At 46.0% G+C, this 26,026-nt stretch overlaps 1 protein-coding gene across 1 annotated transcript in view; it reads left to right on the top strand.

The window, feature by feature from the left end:
- Positions 1-21,621, top strand: part of MDFIC2 (MyoD family inhibitor domain containing 2) — a 111,655-nt gene extending 90,034 nt beyond the window's left edge. The window contains exons 2-3 of the mRNA XM_016195779.2: positions 14,330-14,551; positions 21,362-21,621. Of these exons, the coding sequence (XP_016051265.2) occupies positions 14,330-14,551; positions 21,362-21,621 (482 nt within the window). The remainder of the gene's footprint in view (positions 1-14,329; positions 14,552-21,361) is intronic.
- The last annotated feature ends 4,405 nt before the right edge of the window (positions 21,622-26,026 follow it).

Below are 26,026 nucleotides of genomic sequence, written 5' to 3'. Positions count from 1 at the left end.
CCTCTAGCCTCTGCTAACCTAAGAGTACAATGCGTAAGGCACGCTCCTTCCTCTCTGAGCTGCATTTTCTCGCTAGGAAAACGGAACTTACGGTGCCTTTCTCATTGGGTTCTTGTGAGGATTAAATGAGAATTCACTTAGAGCACTTAGCCACAGATTCTCATAGTGTGAAGAGAGTGTTAGCTGTCATTATTTTTGTTATTATAGCAGGTGCTAAACAAGTGAATGAATGGAGGCATGGGTGTGTGAGAGACGAAGCTGACCTCTAAGGCTTACTCCACATCTGAAATTCTATAGTTACCGGAGAAGTTCATATCTGAAAACACTGCAGCAGCGCTGGGTGTCTGTGTTTTGAATGCAGCGTAACATAGAAGGAGGCGCATGGCACCAGAGGCCCGAGAACCAGAACCGATGCGTGTCTTTCCCCCCTCAGCAGGCGGATGCGTGTCTGCAGCCGGTCAGGCCCGTGCTGAGCTCGGATTTCCACGGCACGGCCCCTTCCTCGCAGGGAAAGGCCCCTAGGACCGCACGTCGGGGCGGCAGAGACGGGAGGAGGCCCGTCCATGAGGGTGGGAGCCGGGCTTTACCCCTTTCCGCACTCCCGGTGCCTTGCAGGGTTTCCAAGCACAGAAAGTAGCAGTTGACAAATATTTGTTGAATAAATAAAGTATGATTACTGGCAAGTCGTGAGTGATGGCCAGGAGTCCAGTGAGGTAAGACAGGACGAAGGGGCCCGAAGCAGAAAGAGTGGCCCTTGTCAGGCTGCCACAGAGCTGAGAGGGGCAAAGGGTGAGGAGGGAGCTGCGGGAGGGGAGGAGGTGCCGCCCACGAGGCGGGGCGCGAACACCTGCGCCAATGGGAAGTGGGAGCCAGCCGGTGATCCATTGTCCTAACGCGGTGACCTCTGCCCTCTCCTCACCTGTCTGGCATCCCCCCCACAGCTGGGGGCTGGGCTCCTCACCCAAATACTCCAGCTCCAGGGGCTTCCTCAGAGCCCCTAATTCTCTCTCTCTCCTTTCCTTCTGAAAATATTTTACAGAATCATTAAGAATCCAGACATATAATACTTGCTTTCACCATTCCTTTTATTAAACAAAATCAATACAATAATTTCAAAGAATAAAATTATCAGTGTAGGCGGACGACCACCTTAGCCACCAGCACTTCCGTTTGTCTGGCTCTCTAATCCATAGCATCACCTGAGCTCTTCATAGCACCCACTTTAAAGATTTCTATTTTTAATCTGTCATTTTGAAAAGGAAGATTTCTTCACTGTAGAAATATATCTTACTTAGCTTTATGAAGGCCTTTTGTATTAAAATGCTCATTTAAGAAAACCTGAAAGATTCAGGAAATTTGGAAAACTCCTGCTCATTAAGAACACTTGGAAAATTCAGAGAACTCTTTTGTGAGTAGAGTTTTTATCAAAAAATCTTCATTACGTGTAATTTCCAGGTTATTGCCTTAAAGAAGAACAAAAATTCATAATAAAAAGGTTTCCTTATACATTACACCCAGGTACCATCCTTCAAGGACACCCAGCCCTCTAGGCGCTTCCCAGTTTCTGGCTGTCACCTCCAACCAGAGTGGGTTTTGAACACGGAAATTCACCCCAAGGCTTCACTGTAACCCATTTTGCACCAGCCGGAGGTCCCTTGGGACAGTTATTCCTTCCTGGCCACAGCCTGTCAAAACTTCATTTCCTAATTTGTTTTGCTTTTTCAATAAGTAAAAATATGTCTTTAAATAATTTTTCAAGAAAGGATATTTTTAAGAGTAGTCTATTTTCTTCTGACAATGTATGATAAGGATATCTTACTGTCCCTTCACACAGAAAAGTTGATTGAGCATAAATTATCAAGGAATATTCTTATTTCCTCAAAATTTTAAGAACATTGCACCCGTTTCTGGTGCTTAGTTTTGTGCGAGAACAATTTGAGGCCAACCTCAGGGCAGTTCTTTCTTACACTATCAAGTTTTGCTTGTCTGAGTGCTTGAAAAAGATCTTTATTTTTATAATTCAAAACACTTTCCAGGATTGCAGTCTCTTTTTACTAAATTTTAGACAGTGAGGTTCATACTCAGGCCTATGCTTCAGGATTATCTTTAAACAAAGGTTACTTATGTTTCAATTGACTTAATTTTCTCTTTAGGAAACTCCACTTCTTGGGTGAGACCTGTGTGCTCTGGTCTCTGTGCCCAGCATCCTTTTTATTATTTTCACTTTAATCCTTTGTCCTTGACTTTTTAACCATGGGTAAGTTTTTCATATTTGCACTCTATATTATGATTTGTGTCTCCTGCAGTGCCCAATTCTGTGTTTCACTGCCCCTGGTGCAGAGTGTAACTGTGATCACAATGTTCACTGCTTCAGAATCTCTCTTATTTCCCCATGTCCCTGTGGATCTAGTCTGTAGGCCTTCATTTCAATTTGTTTCTCCTTAAGTTTATCTTCTCTTTTCCTCACAAAGTTCTTCATGCAGCATAATTAAAACCTCAAACCATTTTTGAAATTCTTCTTCTGTTTTTATAACAAATCATATCTTGTTTGTTAGAGTAACAAAAAACTGTATTTCTCTGGTCAGATCAAAAAGCACACCTCTTCAAGAGAGAAGGCACCCAGTTTTCTGGTTGACACAAAATATTGATTTCTGAACCAGGAACAGGGGAAACGAAGGCTGTTCATTTCACTCTCCGCAGAGCTAGCCGATCGGATTCTTCTGCTCAGTCTAATGGGTTGACAGAGAGTAAATTTCCCCAGGACTCTCAACCCATGTTTTCTGGACTATGAACACTATTTCTTTCTCTGTATTGTCAGTGTTTTAGAAGGAAGCTAGAAGAAAGTGCATCAAGGATTGCTATGAAGGCTACTTTAAACTTGGAAACCTTCACTGCAATGACTATTTGGCTTGGAAAATAATTTTATATGCCTTATCATTATTAACATATAAAACAAACAAATACTCTTTTTTAAAGGAGCCTTTTATTTTCTTATAATGGCCCAAACACTTCATAGAATTGTCCTGTTATTTCAAGGCCTGAAATTTTAACCTAATTTCGTGCTCACTTGTTTTAACACTCAAAAATGTATTCAGAACAGTCCACCTTGACATGCTCGAATACTGAATATTTTATGCCTGGGCAAAGAGTGAACGGCAGGGCTTTCGCCAGCACAGTCCATGCACTTGAGTATGGGTTACCGAAAATGCCGGAGAATGCTTTTTCTATTTATTGTTATAGCTCAAATCCTTGTGTCCCTAGTAGGCTTTAAGTGACATAAATATGCATTTCCATCTGCACATCCTTGTCAGGAATAGTTCTGCTGGGAGGTGTTATGCCACCCAAGTACTCCAGAATAGAGTCTGTTAATCCTGTTACCACTATAGAAATTCAGAGGAAAAGTCTACTCAGGCCACTACTGCAGCTGCTGTGGCTGGAACTGCTCCAGCAACCACGCCCTGGGTGCCAAAAAGAAGCCTAAGAAAGTGGAATTTCCTCCAGGTGGGGAGACATGTAGAGAGCTGACCTCAGTCTGTTACTTAGGCCAGCGGTGCCCAGAGTTTACACTGCAAACCTTCATTAGGAAAAAAGGGGGAAAATAGCAAACCCACCTCATGTATCTATATACCTGCAGACACACGTGTGCACACGCACAGGAGACACCTACGCTGCCAGGTTAATTATTATATCCATCAGAAAAGGTACAAAAATAGCTGTATTTGCATTTAAAAAGAATAACTATAGTGGCCCTAACCCCATTAAATAGATTTATATGAAAACAACAACTGTTGTAGAGGATGCAGGGAAAGGGGAGCCCCCCTGCACCGCTGGTGGGAGTGCAGACGGGTGCAGCCCCCGTGGGAAGCAGCTTGGAGGTTCCTCAAACAATTGAAAATGGAGCAGTCGTATGACCCAGCAATTCCACTTCTGGGAATTTATCCGAAGGAACTCGAAACACTAATTTGAAAGAATATATGCACCCCTATGTTCATTGCAGTATTATTTACAATAGCCAAGATTTGGAAGCAGCCTAAGTTCCCCTCAGTAGATGAGTGGGTAAAAAGCTGTGGGACACTCACACCATGGAATACCACGCAGCTGTAAGAAAGGAGAAAATCTTATCCTCTGCGACAGCATGGAGGGACCTGGAGAACATTACGCTAAGTGAAATAAGCCAGGCAGGGAAAGAAAGTATCACATGATCTCACTCATATATGGAATCTAGTGAACAAAATAAGCTGATGAACAAAATAGATCCAGACTCATAGAGAACAAGCTAAAGTTCTCGGGGGGGGGGGGGGAAGGGGGAGAGGGGGAATGGAGGGATTGAGCAAAAATGTAAAAAAAGAGAAAGAACTCATGGACATGGGCAAAAATAGATAAATAAGATAGATGATAGATTAGATAGATGATATAGATAGATGATAGATAGATAGATAGATAGATAGATAGATAGATAGATAGATGATAGATAGATGATTGATAGATAGATAGATAGATAGATAGATAGATAGATAGATAGATAGATGATAGATGATAGATAGATAGATAGATAGATAGATAGATAGATAGATAGATAGATAGAGATAGATAGATAGATAGATAGATAGATAGATAGATAGATAGATAGATAGATAGATGATAGATAGATGATAGAGGGATAGATAGATGATAGATAGATGATAGATTGACTTGGACCTCCCCTAGGCATGTGTATGCCATTTTGAAGGCCACTGGGCTAAACGTCCACCAGGTGGGCCACCAGGAAAACAGATCTTAAACCACAAATTGGGCCTTGATAGGCTCCATGACACGTTGGGCACACACATTGGGCAAACAGGTGTTGTGAGTAAGCCTGTGATTTGTTTCTCCACACACTCCCTCCTGTTACCTTTTGCCCTTCCTTATAGTGTGTCTTGATTTCTGTCATCTCCAGGACCTCTGTATAGATCATACCCCATCTTACATTTAGACAGGCATGTAGTGGATGACACTCACTATCAAGGCATAGAAGCTGGCAGGGAGCCTCCATGGTCTGTCAGCACCCTCATGATGCCAAGGCAAGACCCAACTAAATAACCCCCATCCAATCATCAATCATCCAGTAAGTGTTTTTCTATAAGAATTTATTTATCTATAAACACAGACTAAGTGTCTTTAACTGCTTAACTTTATATGATGCAGGAGATCACAGAATTACCAATGAACCTAGTTGTGGCACAAAAATTCCCCAGTAAGGCAGTAAATATGAATAAAAACCTTCTACCTCTATAATAGTGAAAGGCTATCTTTTCAGACATAGAAAATTGGAGACTTGAATCAAAGTTCCTTTTAAATTGATAAAAATGTTATTATATTGGTAAAACCTAGAATTGGCCAGAGAACAGTGGACAGACTTCTCCCGGCCACTGTTGATGTGGGTATAAATTGACACTTCCTGGAAGGCAGTGAGTAAATTACATTAAGAGCTTTAGAAATTTGGCCATTAACTCAACAAGTCCTTCCCTATGAATTCAACCTACAAAAGCAAATAGATATACGAAAAGATTCATGAAAATAATGTTTAAAGGCATTTATAATAACATTTGGAAACAATCTATATTTTTCTTGAATGGAGGAATTATTAAATAATTTATAATACATCATGCAAAAAGTGTTGTTCATTCTTTGATTTCTTATTTGTTAAGTGCCTACTACGTCCAGGCACTCTTTAGGAATTAATTAATACAAAAAAACTTTCATAAAGGTGAAATTTTAGTCAAGGGTAGAAGAGGCATATCCTCCATAATCAAGTAAATAAATACATGAAGAAACATTTCAAGACACTGAAGGCACTGTGAAGACCATGAAACAGTGATGGGAGAGAAGGCGCGGATGAGGGCTTGGGACCACTTTCTATAAGGATCTCGCACCTCAGCACTGTTGACATTGGAAACCACGTTCTCTTTGTGGGGGTGGCAGGGGGCTCCTGTGCACTGCAGGATGCTCAGCAACATCCCTAGCCTCTACTCACTGACTGCACCCACCCAAGTCATGACAATAAAAAATGTCTCTAGCTATTGCCAAATGTCCTGTGGGGGCAAACTCCACCCTGACTGAGAACCAGTTTTAGACTTAGTGTAAAGGAAAGTTTCTCTGAGAAGGTGAAATTGGGGCTGAGACCCAAGTCTGTTTTTTAATAACCTTTAAGATGTAGGGAAATGCTCAAGATATAATAATATGATAAAATATAACATATTCAATGAAATCCCAATATTACTTTTCTTTTTAAATCTCTGTCTAGACAAACATTACAGCATGGTGGTTGGGGCATCAACCTAGAGCCAGGCTGTCTTGGTTAAAATCTCCTCTCCTCTGTTGACTAGTTATGTGGCCTTGGGTGTATTACTTCACATTTCTGTGCTCTTGGGGCCTCACCCACAAAGTGCAGATGACAAGTAGTACCCAGCAGGTAGGGTTCTGGGAGCACTAAATGAATTAATACATGTCAAGGTCATAAAAGAGTGAGTGACACATCCCGGAAGCACTGAATATATCACATATATGGTGCATATGTTTATATACATGGAATATATACTCTGTAATAGAATTAGAGCGAGTGAAATCTTCAAAGTACCATATATAGTATATGAATAAAGGTTTTCTACCTCTATGATAGTGAAAGAATAGCTTTCATTATGATATATATTATATAAATAATATAATCTAATGTTAATATGTGCATATATGTATATATATTCCATTTTATATATATGCATATATATATACATATACATATATATCCCAGATTTGGTTTTTTTGTGAGACAAATACAATTATGTGCTAATAATGGAAGAATTATAGGATATTTTATTTTCTTTTTGTCTTTTTATATTCTTCACAGTTTTACAGATACAAATGCAAATGTTGCTTTCAAATTAAAGTAAAAAAATCAGTGTGTATTTTAGCACAATAGAGAAAATTTTTAGACTTTCACCAGGATCAACTGGCATATCGAGAGGGAGGGAGGAAGGCCCTGGAGATGTGCGCAGAAAACCTGTCCCCGGGAACATGAGTCAACTGTCACCTAACAGCCAAGACACCCCACGTGCAATCTGCCAGTCAGTTGCCGTCTCCCAAAATTTATCTAACGCTCGCTTCCTGCCAGACGCCGTGCTGCGGGCCGGGGAATCGGCGACGAGCGGAGCGTGCGTTTCCTCAAGGAGCCCGGCGCAGAGCAGAGCGGAGGGGACAGCCACGGACCACGGGCCAGGGACTGCCGTGGCCGCAGGCGGGGGCACCGGCCGGGGCGCCCGGAGGGAGCGGCTCCTTCCTGCCGGGTGGGGCGCGGGGCAAGCTTGCCCGGTGCAGGCCCCGCGCTGGACTGGGAGGCGCGAGCTTGGAACACGCACCAGGAGGGGCTCTGGTTTTGAGCAGACGCATGAAGTGCCTCCTAATGAAATACCAGCAGGATCAGCCCACCCGGAGGAGGGAAAGCCAAGGGGACAAAGGAGATCTGCTTCAGAAAGCATCTTGGTCTCGGATCAGAGCGCCTGGTTTCATGCGGCGCCTTGTGGGTGCGACCTTGGCGGGCGCAGCAATCAGGAGGCCTGGGTTCAAGCACCAGCTCTGCCTCTTCCCCGCTGCCGACCTTGGGCGCACCCGGAGGCTGACCCCCCACGCTCCTTCTCGTTCGCGTAACAGTTATAATAATGCTCCGCGAAACGGCTCCGAGCCTCAAATGAGATAATGCGAGTAAGAGACTTTAAGTGACATTAAAATAGTTGGGATGAATAAATTGTCATGGTTTTAACATAATAGAGAATATTTTGAATAATTATAGTTTAGTTTTTAACATTTATATTTAAACACTGACAGTTAAAAAATCAACGGTATATGTAACACCAATTATGCCTGAGTTTATGGCCTGATTGGCTTCATTTATTTTTTCAGAGCCCTAAATGTATTCCTAATCCAAGTGCATCAGGCTATAAAAACAGCTAACCAATTTTTTTCTGAGATAACATGATCTTTATTTCTTGAGACACTTTGTACAAACATTAAACTGAAGGTAACTGCGTAAAAATGAAATGGAGGCTCATAATTGCAAACGGCTTCCGTGTCTGCGGAAGATTTACCCGCCTCCCAGGACCGAATGGCTCGGGTGGCAGTCGGATGGGCCATAAACGCGCATCGCTCAGCCGGGGTCCGTCGGCGCGGGGCGGGGACGCGGGGCTGGGGCGCGGGAGCCGGCGGGAGGGGGCCCAGGGCGCCGGGGGTGGGCCGGGCTCCCCTAGTGTTTCCTGCGGCTCAATCCCTCCCCTCGGGACGCCCGCGGGGCCTGCTTCTGGAGAAATGAGATTTTTCGCTTTCTCTCTTTGTTTAAAGGAGAGGCTTCCTGAGGCCGACGGAAAGGCTTACAGTGTCCCCGTCCTGGCTTTTGATAAACATTTCGTCTAATGTTTGTGTTTTTTCTTTTTTCTTTTTTCTAATCCTCACCAGAGGATATTTTTTCCAGTGCTCTTCAGGGGGACTGTGAAGGGGGGAGAGAGAAACGTCGATGGGAGAGGGGCGCCCGAGTGCCTCCCGCACGCCCCCGCCGGCGGGGAGGATCCTGCGGCCCCGCCCTGAGCCCCCGGCTCCTCCAGCGCCCTGAAGGCGGCTGCGGCTGAATCCCCGCGGAGACCGCTCAAAGCAGCTGAGCACGAGCCTCCGGGACGCCTCCCGCCAGAGCTGGCATTTGAAGATTAAGGAAAACACGCCCAGTGCAGTTATCTTACCTATCCCTCTCTCCCCACCAAAAAACAGAGTTAATGGACCCAAGATTTTGTTTTATTTAAACAAACAAAACAAAACTAACCGGCTATAGCAATGGAACACTCCTGAATTAGTTATTTCCACTCATTTTAAAAAGGTAAGACTATTTTAGGAAGACTTCAACCCTCAGCTTGAGAAAATTATCCCACTTAGCTTGGAAAAAGAAAATGTTGGGGCTTGGGTGTTTTTTTTAAAAGCCACACGGCCCCCTTGAGCGTGCTGTTCGGGCCCCAGGACGCCTGGCCGCCTACCTGTGCTCTGCCTTGAGCCAGCTCTCAGCTCTGCTCAGTGCAAGAGCGAGCGTGTCACAGCACCTGCTTCCCTGAGTGTGTCGTGCTGGTGGGAATAGTGTCCATGTATCCTAACAATAACAGCAAGAAAGTCATTTCCGACATGTGTGTGCACCTTACAAACTTTACATACACAAGAAAGCACGTTTTTCCCTCTAGTGTCCCTCCAACTAGCTACTTTCACTAGCCACACTTATTAGTTAATGGTTTGGTGGCACATTCCTTGAAAGGCTACCTATCCGCTTTAATCTGATTTCCCATGGATAATTACGGTGTTAATCCTAAACCAAAGTACAGAGAAAATATAATTCACCATTATAGCTCTAAAAATGGCCTACACGTTTGAAATACTAACTCACCTTAAACACTTTGGTCTAGTATTAACATCAGAGTCATCCTTTCTTAAAAGCTTATCTAAGCATTTTTATATAGGCTTCTGGAGTTCACCATTCACAAGAAAACCATAACAAAAAGTTACCTTTTTAATTTTTTAAATTCTTGCTGGAGGCTACATTTATTGACTTCCGAGGGAGGGGAAGAGAAAGAGAGGTGGGGCAAACCAGGGCTTTTCAAGCCCAGGAGGCTGGAGCTGCTACTGTGGTCGGAAGTCTCAGCACCACTCGAGCCAGCGCACCGCTGGGGCTCCCCACGCGGGCAGGGCTGCTGGCTGACCCACGGCAGAGAGGTTCGGGGGTCAACTTCACAAAGAAATTATTAAGTGGTGAGTGCAAACAGATAACAGTCTTCAAGTGTAGGGTGCAAAGAAAGAAACTAAGGAGACAAAGTCTTGAGAAATAAATATATTGAAGAGCTGGAGGGGAAAAAAGCAACCAATAACAGAGCCAAGGCAGGTTAGTCAAAGAATTAAACCGAGAGAGAGAGAGAGAGAGAAAGGAAAAAAAGGGAAGGGAAGAGAAGGGGAGGGGAGGGGAGGGAAGAATAGAGTTAGAGGAGATGGGGAGGGGAGAGCTACTTATTCTTAATTTGAATGTGTATAGAGACATATACACAAACATGGACATTTGTACTCAATGAACACATGGGTGTAAAAATTAAAAAGTCATATTTAGTGAGCAAAAATAAAAATCTTCACTATGTTTCCTTGATAACTTAAAGCAAATAAATTAATCATTCCTGTCACATTGATTCACTTATTGCATGTGGATACTCAATAAATGTTAATTGAATTAAATTAATAGCATTTGCTCGATGATAATAAAAAATTAACTCTGTCTTTTCTGATATTTAACTGTATGCCCATTGGTTCTGAAATTACTTCTAGCTCAAACATAAATTTTCTATTTTACTGACTTTTAAGATACACTTAAGTTTTTCCCCTAAGAAATATAGTTGAGCTTCTACTTTTTGTCCTAACTTTGGTGGGGTTTTTTCCGTTGAAAAAAATTATTTTTCCTACGTTAATGTCAAGACCTATCTATAACATCCCAAATATAGTTTCACATGTTCCTTATTTAATTCCAAAATAGTTTTCTCTGCAGAATATGTGATCCCACTTTTTATGTGTTTCTCCTTTTAGCTTATGCTACTCTATAATACTTTGGGTTCAATGTCAAATAACATCATAAAAGAGGAAATCTGGGGAAATTATTGTTAGCATTTCATCTATAAAAGATGGAAGATGTCAGTAACATTCACCCCAAAACTGTGACTCACTTCAGATGTCAGATTCTGGGCTAAACAGACTGGGCTCTGACACGGGTGTATGTCAGATGATTTTCTAATGAGCGACAGATAGTTCCCACTAGGAAACGAAAAAAATAAAAATATAAACAGAGATATAGAATTAAAATAACTTTATGAATGGCAGTTTAAGTTCTCCATAAAATTCTCTCAGTACAAGCCCAGTATCTCCAAATGGTTGCTTAATGTAGCACACCACTTAGATTCAAAATGCTATACTTAAAATTGTCACAAAATTAAAAAGAGAATCGTGTACCACTTGGCTATATACCGTCTCTTCTGCATATTCTTATATTTCAGTAACCTCTATCCAACTTTTTTTTGTTACTGAATTACTTTGTGCAAAAGCAATTTGAATTCCATGCAGCCTGACTACGTGTGGTAATTTGAACTGATTGTTAATTAATTCTGTAAGTAAAGAGCTGCTACAGCCTCCATACTTATGATGTTTCGTTATCTATCCTCTCTGTCTGAGCTGCTCTTTACTGTGCAGTGTAAAGTGCTGTGCCTGAGGGGCAGGATTCCCTGAGTGCAAGAAGGTAGCTTTGCTTTGCTAAAACTGTTCCAGAAGAAGTGTCAGTCAAGGTGCTTGCAGGGCTTCAGGTGACAAATCATTGGATTTAGGGTGAAGAGGGTTTTGCTGATGTGCAGTCTTTACAGCTAGGAAGCAGAAACAAAAGCTATAAACAAATCAGAGCAAAGCTTTTGGAATCCACCAGGCCTGGGTTCAAATCCCAGTTCCACCATTTGCTACGGAAGACTCTTTGGGCAACTTATAAACTCTCTAAGCCTTGGTTACACTCATTTTTCTGTTAACTGGAGACACCAATTTGTACATGTCACATCTGTACAGAAAGGCTAACAATATCTACCTCCTAGAGTTTTTGTTAAGGTATACTTACAGTTGTTCATATAGAAAATACTATAATAATAAATAACAATACAAGAAAAAGCTGTGTTTCACAGACTCACAACTGTAAGCCTACTTTTGCCCCACCCTGTATAAGTGGTAACAGAGACCTTGACATAAATGCATGCAACTGTGTGTGTGTGTGTGTGTGTGTGTGTGTGTGTGTGAGAAAGCAGTGGTTTGGTTTTCAATTTGGGCGATTTGCCCCAGAGAGAATATTTGGCAATATCTAAAGACATTTTTGTTTGTCAAAACCTAGGGTGATGGGTGTTACTGGCACCCAGGAGGTAGAGGACAGGAATTTTGCTAAACTCCTTACAGTCTCCCCATGACTAACAGTTATCTGGCCCAAAACATCAATATTGCTCTAAGTGCTCTAAGGCATAATTTTCATGGCTATGTTTGTAATATTAGCTAGTTACTGGACACTTTGGTACCCAAGTAAGAAAAATAAAGTATTTTTTATCATAATCATCATTATATCATTAATTTGGTTAGTCCCTTTTGGGTTAAAGGAAGCCAAGAGGTTCCCAATCTGCTGAGCTAATTCTCTATTCAATATTACATTAATTAATATCAACAATAGTTGTTTTCCTGAACCCTTACTTCTGCCAGTGCTTTTTAGGATGAATGAAACTGCAACTAAGAGATATAAAGCCAGCAGCATAAGGGGTAGAGAATAAAAATTAAACATTGTTGAAAGCCAAGGCTGTTTGGAGGCTCAGAAAGAAACGAAACTGGCCTAAGACAATTGTGTGTGCCATGCTGCCAGTTCCCAGGCCAGTTAGAGCCTCTGGAGAGCAACCGGCTCGACTGGTTTCTGAAAATCACTCGCGCACAGATCAGCGGCTCCTTCCTTCCCCTTTCTCCACTCTCACAAGCTGAGGGCCCCGTGGCAGTGGTTTCCAAACTTGTCTGCATGTTGGAATCACCTGGGGAGCTTCAAAAATCCCACAGGGACTGTGATCTAGTCTGTTGGGTAGGGTGGAGGGGAGGAGTGGCCTGAGCTTTAAAAAAATTCCAAATTTTTAAAGGGTTTCCCAGATTTTGCTCCGAAGTCCAGTCTGGGAATCACTGCCCTAGGAGGCAGGAACAAGCATGGATCTTCATCTGCCTCAAACGAAGAAGTAGCTTTTCCAAGAGTGATGAATGTGGACTTGGCAAGAGTGTTTCTTGCTCTGAGCTGTGCGAGCAGCGTAAAATCAAACCCAAAGGCCGATTGTATTATTTATTTCAGTCACTCAATGAGCATTATTAACTCAATCAGGCATCGGGCCAGCAGTGGAAATGCGATTCTCCAGAATTCATCTTCACCACCCCAAAAAAATACCATTAAATCATCAGAACCATTGCTTGTTGAGCTCTTAAGATGTCCCGGGAAGTCAGCCCGGCCACGTGTTTGAGAAGGTCCCAGGGTGCCGCTGTTCAATGGGTGCACATAAGCCATAAAATTAACTGCACCCCCAGCCTGGTTCTCTCTGTAATACGACTTCACGGTGCGTCTTTCTCATGCTCTCTTCAGTCTGTAACTTAAACAGCTGTTTTTGCTGACTTGTTTGATGCTGGGAAAGCCAGGAATGATGCCTGTCTTGGTCACCACTATATCCCCAGTGCCAACCCCCTGCTCATTACTTTGCTGACCCACAGTCATTACTGGGAATAAATGAACAAGTACTGGAGTTAAAATTCATGAAGCACCTGGCCTTCTCAGCCTTCTCTATACCTTTGCAAACCACAACCTCAATCAAGATTCTTTGCTAAAGGTTCTCCGAACTCCTCTAATAATTGTGCAGGTGATTATGTGGAAATACAGCATATGATCAAGAAGCATCCCCCCCCCCCACCTGAACAGAGACCTAACAAGACCTAACAGCAAAGGACAGGGTGGCAACTTAGCTCATGTGAGTGCAGAGGTAGAAACAAGCTTGTAGACTATTGATTTAAAACCACTGTCCTGCACAGGGTTTTAGAAGCAGATCACATGCTACTCCTGAGAGGTACTGCCCAGCATTGAAGACCCTTGACCGCCTCCAGATCCATAAGGCACTGTGACAGGAAGCTGACGACATACTACAAGCTCCTGTTGATCCACATGAATGAATTCCTTGATTAGTCCTGCCCATCATTAAAAACCCACAGTGGAAATAAGGGTTACAAATTCCTATGATAGCTAAAACTTGCACTGTGTAAAATTGTATAATTATTGCACTCTTTTATTATCACCTGGATTTTCATTCAATATTTTCCTGCTCAAAAATGCTTCACCCTTTTGGGGGGGATTTATTTAAAAAAATTTTTTTTTCAGTTACAGTTTATGTTCAATATTATTTTATTATTCAGTATTAATTTAAGGTGTACAGCATAGTGGTTAGACAAGCATGTACTTTACAGACGGTCTACCTAATGTTTTCAGTACCCACCTGGCACCGTAGGTATTTATTACAATATTATTGACTATATTCCTTATGCTGTATTTTACATCCCTGTGACTATTTTGTAACTACCAATTCTTTTTAAAAAGACTTTTTTCTTATAAAATTCTAGAAGGTAAAATGTTCTGCCAATGTCCGTTCTTAGATCTCTAGATTGTATCAATTAGCAGGTTTGTGTATGTGTTTTCTTTTCTATCTAGATATGCAACTCACAAATGAAAAACATGCCGAAGAGAAACCCATTAATGCTATCGTTATAAATTCAGTATCCGAATTCAGCATCACAGATGGGCCAGCCAAGGAAACTTCCACTGAGAAAAAACTGTCAGAATCCACCACCTCACTGCCCTCCCTTGAAGAATGTCAAACGAAATTTTCTTACCTCCAAACCGATGCTTCAGTTCATCAGAGAGACACTGATGGTATGTTTCTCAGAATCAACCCATCTCTAAAGAAAGCTCCCCAACCCCCAATCCCTATAAAAGTACCACATATGCTGTTAGGGAAAAAAAGCTTTATGAATATTAAACAGGAAGACTTTGATTTGCAAGCCCTGGTGAATGACACACGTCAAGGTCACTTTGCAGTTACAAGGTGCTTGGCAGATCGTTTGCTCTCTAAGATGGGAATCAGAGGCAATTGGTTTTAAAGAGCTGGTGTGAGGTATAATCATCTTTGCTGTGGGGCTATGAAGCAGTAAAGAAAAGCGGCAACTTCCCTTTTTCAGACCTGGGGATGTGTAGGTGGAGAGGAGAAGGCAGAGGGGAATGGTATTGAAATGCTGGGAAAGTATAAATATGGACTATATAAAATATCGAGATGCTGACATTGGCAACCTGTGAAAAGGGTGTGTTCCTTTAGGTAATATCACTTCCTAAGCATTCTGATCAGTGCAAACCTGCACCAGACCATTCCTGTATGTCACAAAAAGGCACATTCCATTTGCAAAGACAATTTCACATTGATTTGGAGCTTAACAATCAGCATAGTCAAGCTCAAAGTCATGGACTCTGCACCAAGCACATACAGAATCCCATCAGTTTAACTCCTGGCTCTGAAATTTATTAACTGCATAAACCTGGTTTTTTTACCATCTCTGAACCTTAGTCTCTGGGTTATATGGTGGGGCTCGTCACACCCCACCAGGAGTTTGGAAGGTCGCTGAAATAGCAGATACACAGTAGCCAGTGGAGAATCTGCTACATACTGTACGTTCAGCTTTCGCTTTTATAATGATTACAGTTTTAGAAAGTAAGGGAAGAGGAGCTCTCTAACACGCCTTATTCTGCGGTGTGTTGTGCGGATGTTGTCTGGGCGCTGCCGACAGCTGCCCGCGGTCGCCGGGGGACAGTGGGAATGGCGAGGAACCGGGGCCCCGCGCCCGCCGCTGCGCAGGAAACGCAGGCCCGCCCGCCAGGCTGGGCGCCGGCTCCCTGAGCCCCTGCGTGTTCGCAGCAGGCGTTTCTTCCAGAAGCTCTGGGCGGCTTCAGGCGGCAGGCGGCCGGGTCATGGCCCGGGGTCCACCGGAGCCCGCGTTCCCGGAGCTTCAGCGTCTGATGCAAACGCGAGCGCAGGCGGCACAGCAGAGGCCTCGCACCTCAGACAGTGTCAGGGACGCAGGGCCTCCTGCGCGGGTCCTGGCGTCTGGTCCGCGCGCTGGCCCGTCACGGGCGGGGGCCCGCGTGGCCGGCACGGCCCCCGACGCCCTCGCGACTGTCCCCAGGCGCGCCCGCCGCACAGCCCCGGGGGACGCGCGGCCGCTTCCCAGCTGCCGGGGGAGCCGCCCAGCGCTCGGCTCCCGTCGGAAAAACCCTCCGTCAAGATCAGAGCTTTTGGTACCTGGGCAAAAAGAGTAGAAAACACAGACTACGGTCCGCGAATGGTGATAAAAAAAAAACCACAAAAAACTCTCATTACCCTAAAGGACAAACATCAAAGAATCAAGAGTTAAGTCAGGCTCACTTCATCTTGGAGACTTTTTTATCGTAATTAATTTAAGAATGCAGACACCGAGAGCTGGGGTCATTGTCGGACTGAGATAAATACAGAAATATCTTTCAGAAACAGCAGGGGAAACAGACGGGAAGGGAGAAGACTGCTTCCACTTTCATGTAGCTTATGGCTAATTTATTTTCAAGCGTATAAACGTGCTTAGGCCCGGTGCTTAATTGCTAATATCCATTATTTATGCGCATTGCCCGCGGCCGGGCGAGCGCCGCCCCTCCCCCAGCGCCGCCCGACGGCAGGTGTCCCCGCACCGCGGCCGCGGCGGGTGGCCCGGGACTGGGGGAGGCCGGCTCCCCGCTCCGCTTCTGTGTCCACGTCCCGACCGCAGGGGCCTCCCTGCCGGGAGGAGAGCCGGGACCCGCGATGCCAGGAAACAGGCTCCCTAGAAGGAATCCTGAGAACACACCTAATTGATGTATAATTTTGAATTTGAGATGTCTCATCCAGGTGGAAGAGAAAATCATAAATACAAGACACCTCAAAAGAACAGTCTTAATTACACCATGGACTACTGAATAAAATGATTACATTTTCCCACAGCAAATTTCGTACAATTAAATGCAGTAGTGTCACCTCATAAAATGTTTCAATTTTATAATTATTTCAGTTCATTTGCTCAGAAAAAAACATAAGCACAAATTTACTAAGTATCACCCAAACCCAGTCATTATAGTTCTAAAGAACTGCCTGGAATGTTAGTCGTGCTTGTCTGAACCTAAATGGATCTTGACATATTTAAGTAGCTATGAAAATTGATAACATCAGGGATGATACCCCGGCTGGGAGAAGGCATTCAGTTGTACTTATTTATTCACATTCTACGTTACAGACATTGAAAAAACACACAAAACTTAATTCGGGGGGAGTGGGAACCAATTTTTATACTTTTGACCAAAACCCTTTAGTCTTCAGTCAGAGACATCCTGTCGCGAGTCTCCCGACGGTGCCAAACTCTCGGCAACAGGGCGCTGAACTGTCCGGGTGCTGGAGCCTAGGTCCGAACCCGCTCCTTCTGCCTTTCTGCTGACTTTGCTTTGGGGGTAGAAGGGTGATTGTCGTTTATCTGGGGTCCCTTCTGGAAGGGCCCTGTTCTTGCTGTTGTGGATCATGATTCTCAAAGCAGCAGGAGGTGGGCAGCTGGCAGCTCACCCTGCCCCGCGCCCCTCCCGCGCCTCGGTGGCCAGCCTGGGAGCTGCGGGGCAGACTCGGGGCGCACGGGGCCGTGACCCTGAGGCCGACGTGTGGAAACTCCTTGTATTGTGGCCTTTTCCACTATGATTAAAGGTGCTCCTTTCCACGGGGCGGGCTCTGCCTCTTAGCCAGCCAGTCCCCAGCTGTGCGCTTTGCACCCGTGGGGCCCGTGTTCCTCCTCCTGCTCTCCGGGTGTCACTGAGCCTGGGTGTCCTGAAGGGGTCCTAGAGGAGGGCAAAGGAAATGTCACAACCCTCACAGGGTTTCGTCATGGCTTCTTTCACTCACAGCCGAGTACCAGCATTGGCCCTGTGGCCTGCTGCTCTCGGATTCACCTTAAAGCCTTAATCCAGGTTTGAAAAGGTAAGAAGCGGGGCGGTGAGATGGGTGCTCGAACTGCAGTGATGGAGCCCCTGCCAGGATACCAGGTGGTTCAACAGCGGGAGCAACACACAGAGAGGGTGTCATAAAGGTAGTGGGGGGGCGAATAAGGGACCGAGGCCCCCCCAGAAGCCTGCAATGACGTGAAGGCTCTGCCACCTCTTCCCTTGGTTCGCCCCAGCCAAGAGCGCTGGCATTAGCTCGCAGGCCATGAGTGCCTAACCAGCACCGCCCAGGGCGCCAGTAAGTACCATTACAAGAACTGCAGAGAGGGGGGCATTAAGAAGGGGAGAAAGCCCGGGGAAGCTGCCACCACTGCCTGGCAGCACTAGGAGCAGCGCGAGAGCCGAGAGCGGAGACAGCCAGGCCTTCACTTCCTCCCACCTCCCATTTCCCACCACTGCCCCCTCTCCGGACACTTTATTTACCCCTTAGTGCCCATTTAGTCATTCATTCAGCAAGAGACGGGGCTTTGTTGTAACTTAGGTTCTAGTAGGACAGAGCGTAATTAACAAACTAAGTAGTTTAATATTGTGTTTAGTGCTCTGAAGAAGAAATAAATCAGGGTGCTATGAGAGCTGTAGCAAGGATGTGATTTGGAGAGAGGGTGTTTTAAGCTAAAGACTCAAAGGTTGGGTAGGAATTAGGTGAGGTTGTGAAGAAAGAATGTGCAGCACAAGCCAAAGGCACAGCCTGTGCAAAGGCCCTGAGTTAGGTGCACCCCAGGAACTAAAATTGAGCCAGTGGGCTGAGGTGCCAGGAGTAAGGAGGGGGTAGGACTGGAGACAGGGAAGCAGTCAGGAACCTGCTCACGCAGGAGCTTGCCCGCTGTGGCAAGGATTTGGGACCTTAGAGAAAGGGTGAGTTCTTCTAATTTATGACTAAACATAGAACGGCCGATGAATTCGAGGTGCGCTCACGTGGAAGCAGTGTCCTTGACAGGAGGCTCTTGCTGCTGACGGCTGGCGGTGGCTAGCACTAAGGATGCGGGCAGAGGCTTATGGGTTTCAAATCAAAATCTGAGATAGAATCAGGACTCAGCGAAGACTCAGATGCGAGATTATGATGGGGAAGAAGAAAGTGACAAGAATGAGTCCCAGGGCCCTCCTGAATTCATCTGCATGCTCAGGAGCCATGCACCAGAGACAGCTGGAGGGGGGGCAGGTTTGCGGACAGGCGGAGAGGGGTCCGCGGTACAGTTGGCCTTGGTCAGGGCGAGATGTTTTGAAGAGACTGCGTACGGGATGTGACGTAGGCCGCTGGCTACACAGAATCTTCCTCAGATGGGCTGAGAGAAGGGGTGGTAATCATGTACTAGGACTTTGAATAGCATGCTTATTAAACATTAAAGCCCCAATAAATAGCATAGGTAAAGAAAATACATCCATCAGCAGAAGGGGAAGTCCAACTCTGTTTCCAAACAGTTGCAAATTTTCCTCTGAACTGCTTATGTTACTTTTGTGCAAAAAAAAAAAAAAAAAAAAAGACTGTATGCAAAACAGTTTAGCCTGTTAGTGTAGAATTGTTTAATATGCATTTTAGGAAAAGTGTAGCACACACTTGAACATGGGGAAAGATCTGTTTTCAATAAGGCTCTACCTTTATAACAAAATACAAAGACTGACTTAGAAAAAACAGGCTCTATGCTTAAGTGCAAAATAGAAGGTGGAAGGAAACAAATGCTAATTTGGCCAAAGGATTAGGCAAAAACATTTGTGTGTGTGTAAATAAAATCTATGGTAGACATCAGACGTGGAGACCTCCAGCTCTGCCAACTTGCAGAGACCTGGGCACTTGGAATTGAACTGAAAGGTTAAATGCCCTCAGGAAATTATAAGGCCACTTCACAGAACAAGTTCTTCATCCTTTGATGGGAAACACTAGCTGCTACCCTGACACGTCACCCTGCACTGAGCCTGACTTACCTCCAAACTAACCTTTGAACGTCTCCTCTCCAAAAGACAGGACCTAGTGGGGTCCTTTTCAGTTGTCATGCCCGGAGCAAGGCCCTTGAGCGTCCAGCCTGAGGCGTCAGGGAGCACCTGCTAGGAGAAGCCCCTGTGAGCAGCTCTGCAGCCGTAGCAGCAGGCTTGGCACTGGCCAAACTTGATGAGGTTTTATGCCCCAGATCTTTGACCACCGACGCCCTGTTCAGAAACGCCTACGCAAAATAGAGCTACATACGGCACTAACTTACTCCTAAACTTTTGTGGGTGGCTTGCAGTGGCTTATGAGGTATGGGTGAGTTGGCCACATGCTAGAAACTGGCTCTCGGTGAGTAAAAATAAGCCAGTCCGGTAAAGCGACGAGACATGCCGTAGAGGTGCTGTGGACCATGCCGCCTGCACTATAAATATTAAGGCCCCAGCGCCCGCAACAGTACACGGCCCTGAAGACGGTCACAGAGCCCGGTGCCCTCCTTGCCTCCGCCTGCTGGGAGGGAGGGCGGGCGGGACGATTTCTGTCTACCCTCAGGCGGGATGCACTTTGAACGTTTATATAGCTTAGGAAGTGTCTTTTAAAAGAAATTAAAATGGCTTTCTTTAAAACATTTGTTCCCTTTTAGAGAAAGTTTCTGTGTTCTTCCTTCTCTCTTAAAGATTAACAAGTATATGAACATTAAAAGAAAACTTTCTCTGGAAAATTTATTAAAATTAAATGAACGGTGTTCTAAGGCTATGGCGCTCACGCAGGAGTGGCTGACAGCAAACCTTCCTGCCGTCGCACAGCCTCAGTCAACTAAAGTCTGAAAACAAAAGCTGTTAACATTCTTCTTGGGAAAAAATAAATCCTTATCAAGCCAGTCTAACTTTAATGGACTGATAAGCCTATCAGGAATGGAAAATTTCCCCCCAATTTAAGCTAGAATGTTACTTTCAACCATCAACAACTTTCAAGATACTGATTTTAATTAACAAATACGTCATGTGAACACTTACGTAGGTTTTCACAAAACCCTCACGTTTTTGAGACTTTTTAACTAAAAAGAAAAGTTATAATTTTAACAAGAGAACTGCTACATCTTCTAACTAATTCCCTTTATGAAAACAAAGAATATAATAATCTATAACCCATCACAGCTGTTTGGCTAGAATTACCAATTACCTTCAAGGCCTTGGAGATACTTTTCAGAGTTTTACGAGTCTGCATAGTAAAATTTAAACCAATGTTTTTAAAAGGGATTGATCAGATTCATACCCTTTTAGGAATACGCTGACGTGTTCTTCTCACATGAATGTAAAACCAGGGCTTCACACAACTCAGGAGAAGGAGGCAGGTTAACTGTAAAAGGGACCTGAAAGCTATGATTACAGTTTTTGCTAGTAGGTTTTGCTAGTAGGCTTTTCACAACGTTTAAACGTGGTGTGGCAAGTTTGGGGACCCACATCAGACAAGCACGAAGGCCCATGACGGGAACCCAGAAACGCGCGCGTGTGGGTGCCGCCGTCCCTGCCCCGGGCACCCCTGCGGGGCCCTGCGGCCTGACAGGCGCCCCAGCACCGGGCCGGGGGGCGCGGCACCCACACGGGGCTCGGGGCCAGGAAGCCGTCGCCGGGGGGAGCGGGGCGCCCGCGGGCGCGGGGGGGGGGGGGGGGGGCTGGCCCGCCGGCCGCCCGGGCCGCGCGCTCTAACTGCCCCTCTTCCTCCCGCAGAGGAGTGCGCCTCCCTGGTCCTCACCTGCCTGTTCTGCCAGTTCTGGGACTGCCTCCTGATGCTCCCCGACGCCTGCGAGGCCGCGTGCGCCGACGCGTGCTGCCCCTCGCACAGGTACCACCACGCGGCCGACGAGGGCCACGCGCGCAACGACTGCAACTGCAGCTGCGACGTGGACTGCAGCCTCTTTGAGTCCTGCCACGAGACGGGCGAGTGTCTGGAGCTGGCCATGGAGATTTCAGAAATCTGCTACCGCTAGCGCGAGGCTGCGGGCCGGCCCGGCCGCGGGGCCCGGGAAGACCGACGTCCCGGCGCCGGGGTGCGGGCGCGCACGGTCCTGAGCGCCCCGGGCCCCTCGCTCCGCACCTGCCCGCACACGGCCCTGAGCGCCCCGGGCCCTTCACTCCCCACCTGCCCGCACACGGTCCTGAGCGCCCCGGGCCCTTCAGTCCCACCTGCCCGCACACGGCCCTGAGCGCCCCTGGCCCTTCGCTCCCCACCTGCCCGCACACGGCCCTGAGCGCCCCGGGCCCTTCGCTCCCCACCTGCCCGCACACGGTCCTGAGCGCCCCGGGCCCTTCAGTCCCACCTGCCCGCACACGGCCCTGAGCGCCCCGGGCCCCTCGCTCCCCACCTGCCCGCACACGGTCCTGAGCGCCCCGGGCCCTTCAGTCCCACCTGCCCGCACACGGCCCTGAGCGCCCCTGGCCCCTCGCTCCGCACCTGCCCGCACACGGCCCTGAGCGCCCCTGGCCCCTCGCTCCCCACCTGCCCGCACACGGCCCTGAGCGCCCCGGGCCCCTCGCTCCCCACCTGCCCGCACACGGTCCTGAGCGCCCCGGGCCCCTCGCTCCCCACCTGCCCGCACACGGCCCTGAGCGCCCCTGGCCCCTCGCTCCCCACCTGCCCGCACACGGCCCTGAGCGCCCCGGGCCCCTCGCTCCCCACCTGCCCGCACACGGTCCTGAGCGCCCCGGGCCCTTCGCTCCCCACCTGCCCGCACACGGCCCTGAGCGCCCCGGGCCCTTCGCTCCCCACCTGCCCGCACACGGCCCTGAGCGCCCCGGGCCTCTCACTCCGCACCTGCCCGGGAAAGCTGTGTTGTCAACTCAATGGTGTTGTTCTAAGTTTCACAACCGCATGGCTCGCTGAAAAATTAGATCTCGATCACATGTGCTGAACAAATCTTAACTGCCATAGGTACAAGATGCTTCTCAACCGCACGCCAGCGCGCTGACCTCGTCCCGCACGGGTTGACTTGCCGCACGAACTCCGCTTCATTCACAGATTCAGGACAAATTAGCGCGTTCCTTGTAACTGACGTATATTAGCTCATCTTTCTAATGGACTCATGCATAAACATTATGCATTGTTGGTTATTATTAATAATGTATTGTATAACATCATTTTGTAATTAAAAATTTATTTATACAGTCTCTTAAAATTCACTTATATGTACAGTTTAGGTAGGAAAGGGAATTAAATAAATTAGAAACCATGTTCCTGTAATTACAGGAGATGTCTTTAAGACATCTCCAGTGAATTCTGAGTAGGATGTACTTGGAAGGAGGCCTATAACTCTGGACAGCATTACTATATGTCTGTGACTATGTCATAACCGCTTATGCGTATTCTTAATTTGTTGTGGAGAGACTCTTCTTTATCTAATGAGCATAAATTGGAATTATGAGCAAGTTTCAAGAAAATGACCCCAGATAATCAATTCCCCATTTTCCTCCTTTCTGTTTGTCAGGCACAATAGGCAACAGGATATTAAAACAGAGCCAGTTCATTTGCTGAGCTCTCCAAGGAAGCACCGGCGCAGGCTCTCACTCCGCACGAGCTCCCGCACAGCATGTGCTCTCCAAGCCGCCGTTTTTTTTCTTCTTCTGATAATTAAAGTAATAAAGAATTATGTTGAGCACTTCCTCATACCTATAAATTTTTTTTAAAGATTTCATATAGCCTTGGCCAGTGTGGCTCAGTTGGTTACATGTTCTCCCATGCACTGAAAGGTTGAGGGTTTGAATCTTGATCAGGGCACATGCCCAGGGTTTGGCTCAGTCCCCAGTAGGGGGCGTGCAGGAGGCAGCCAATCCATGTTCCCTTCTCACATCCATGTTTCTACCTCTCTCTCCCTCTCCCCTCCCCTCTCTCTAAAACATCAATTAAAAATCATTTTTTAAAAAGATTTTATATAAATTAGAAAGTAATTTTCAACTCAACCAAATTAAAACAACAATTTTGGGGAAAAGCACATCTAGGTTGAAGTTGCGCCGGACTCATATCGCTTTCCGTAGGCGTGACATTGCTCATTAATTGTGCTTACACATTCCCATGGAGATACTGCAGTATATTCCTTGAATATAAAAAGCACAATATTTCAATAACCAAAGGAAGAACACAACAGTGGGTGGAGAGTCACGGAAACTTTTCGCAATCTAGGCAAACCACAAAAAACTTCAAAGTACCTGCTTTTGCTTGACTTAGGTATTTTCAAGCAAAAGCAACATTAATTTGGTTTCCATAGTAAACTAACACATTTTTCTACTCTGCAGTAAATCCTTCCAAACACTGAAAACTCTTAATCTTTAAAAAATATTTTTAGGCTGCCTGTAGAGGTATTTAACAGCCCTTGTTTGCTCTGGCTCCTGCTGGCTTCCGTGCTGTGTGACTGTCATGTCTTCGCGAAGCTGGGAGCGCGGCCTGCCTCGCGCTCCTTGGGAAACACCAGCCCCTCTGCCCGCCAGAAGTCCCCGAACGGTTCTAGATGCGTAGCACGTGCAGCTCACTGCGGGGAGGGGCGATTCCTAGGACAGGAAGGGAACCTCACGCCGCTCTTATCCCATTCCTCATTCTCCGTAAGAGAAAAGAGAGGCCCCAAGAACCGACTCCCCAAGGCCGTGCAGCCAGTGAACGGCAGTGGCAGGAACTCCGACTGGGGGTTAATTTTCTAACTACGTGCACCACTCCACAATTCTCTACGTTCCAGTGCAGCCGGTCCACCGTGGAACAGTTGCTCCAATTGTTCAAATATCAAAATACCACCAACTGGCTCAGAAGCAGTTGCCACCTTGAGCCTCCTTAGTGCTTGCCCCACGCCCCCGGCCAGCCTGGCCCCTCTCCAAGCACCCACCCACCTCCTCACGGGCCAGGCACTGAGAGCAGAAGACTTGTACCTGCAGGAGGTCTTGGGGATCCTGTCCCAATAATATGGTCCTCGGAGTCATTGATCGGGTCATACGAATTGTTGAGTAGTTTGACCACTCTCCCCTTATTCTTTCCAGCCTACATACCCTCAAACTGTACAAAGCTTATGCATTTCAAATGGGAATTGAATGCTTGTCAATTAGAGGCATAAAAATCACTAGGTCTTAGTTTATGATGTGGTCAGAATACGACAAGATCTTTCTGTGGCCTCTCTTTCCACGGTCTGTTAACTTGTACCCATTTCAGAATTCGCCCTGCTACAGCAGAAAGTGTGAAATTCCTTTTCTTTATAACCAATAATAAAACATCATCCGTTTTGCAAACATGAATGGCTCTTACAATTGAATTCTTACACAATAAAACATACGCGGCTGGGAAACGCTGCAGAGGTAAGACGGATGGAAAAGAAATGTGGTTATTGATTAAATACAAATATCAGAGCCTGAGAAGGATCAGTTTTTCTGCAATGATGAAGGCCTGTGATTACAAATAAAGATAATGTTTTTCTTTAAGGTGCGCTTCTTAGGGAAAGAGTGATCCTATTTAAGGAAAACCCTGAATAAGAGAGATTTGAGGAGACACAATTTTTATAGAGAATTGAGAACAGAGATTTTTCCCACAGCAATATAACCAGATAGGTACATTGTCTGCTTTGCTCAACGGATTTTTATAAAACCGTTGCTTCTCTAAAAGCCTACAAAATATGGGAAGCAGTGAAGAGACTGATTCCATTTAACTTGCTAATAAAATTTTCCCACCACATAAGCTGATAGACCTACAGACTTAATTATCAATGCCAGACAATCAAGGGTAATAAAGCAAAAGCCACTTCAGTTTTCTCCATGGGAGTATGAAAACCTATTGAGGCAGAGAAAGTTTACAAACAGGAAATACCACATAGAGGCACGTAGCATTTTCTCAAGGACAAGTGTGTAGGTGGAAAGGCTTGGAGAGCAGAATTCACGGTCATGCCTGAAGCTTCTCCTTCTTCCAGATGGGGCAAGGGGTTGATACTGACACTTCAGTGAGGTGGTTGGACTAGAAGGGTTTGCCCATTAAATGCTAACTTCACCCAGATGGCTGCTCGCACTTGGTTTAGTGACATATTAGGTATTCTTTGGGGATGTCTGAGTTAAACCTGAGCAGTTGCCATGTAGAGCCTATGTGAGCTGTGTAGAAAGGCAAGTGAACAGGGAGTGGTTTTCTAGTGATTATAATCCACATGGGATTAAAATCGTATTATTGGGCTCCCTTCCATAGGTCTAGACAGCTCCTGACGTTACTGGGAAGGAGCCCAGAGTGTGTGGAGGAGGTGGGAATGCAGGTGGGACAGGACCTGCATCATATTTGGACAAAAGGGCCACTTCTGGTCTACCACGGTGACAAGCTTCACAATCCTGCTTTACCACTGCAGCAGAGGTTCCCAATTAGAGGTGATTTTGCCTTCCTCAGGA

The sequence above is a fragment of the Miniopterus natalensis genome, chromosome 15 (genome assembly GCF_054644295.1).
Source record: "Miniopterus natalensis isolate mMinNat1 chromosome 15, mMinNat1.hap1, whole genome shotgun sequence".
NCBI lineage: Eukaryota > Metazoa > Chordata > Mammalia > Chiroptera > Miniopteridae > Miniopterus > Miniopterus natalensis.
The sequence above is the reverse complement of the archived record's forward strand: the minus strand, read 5'-3'. Positions and strand labels throughout refer to the sequence as shown.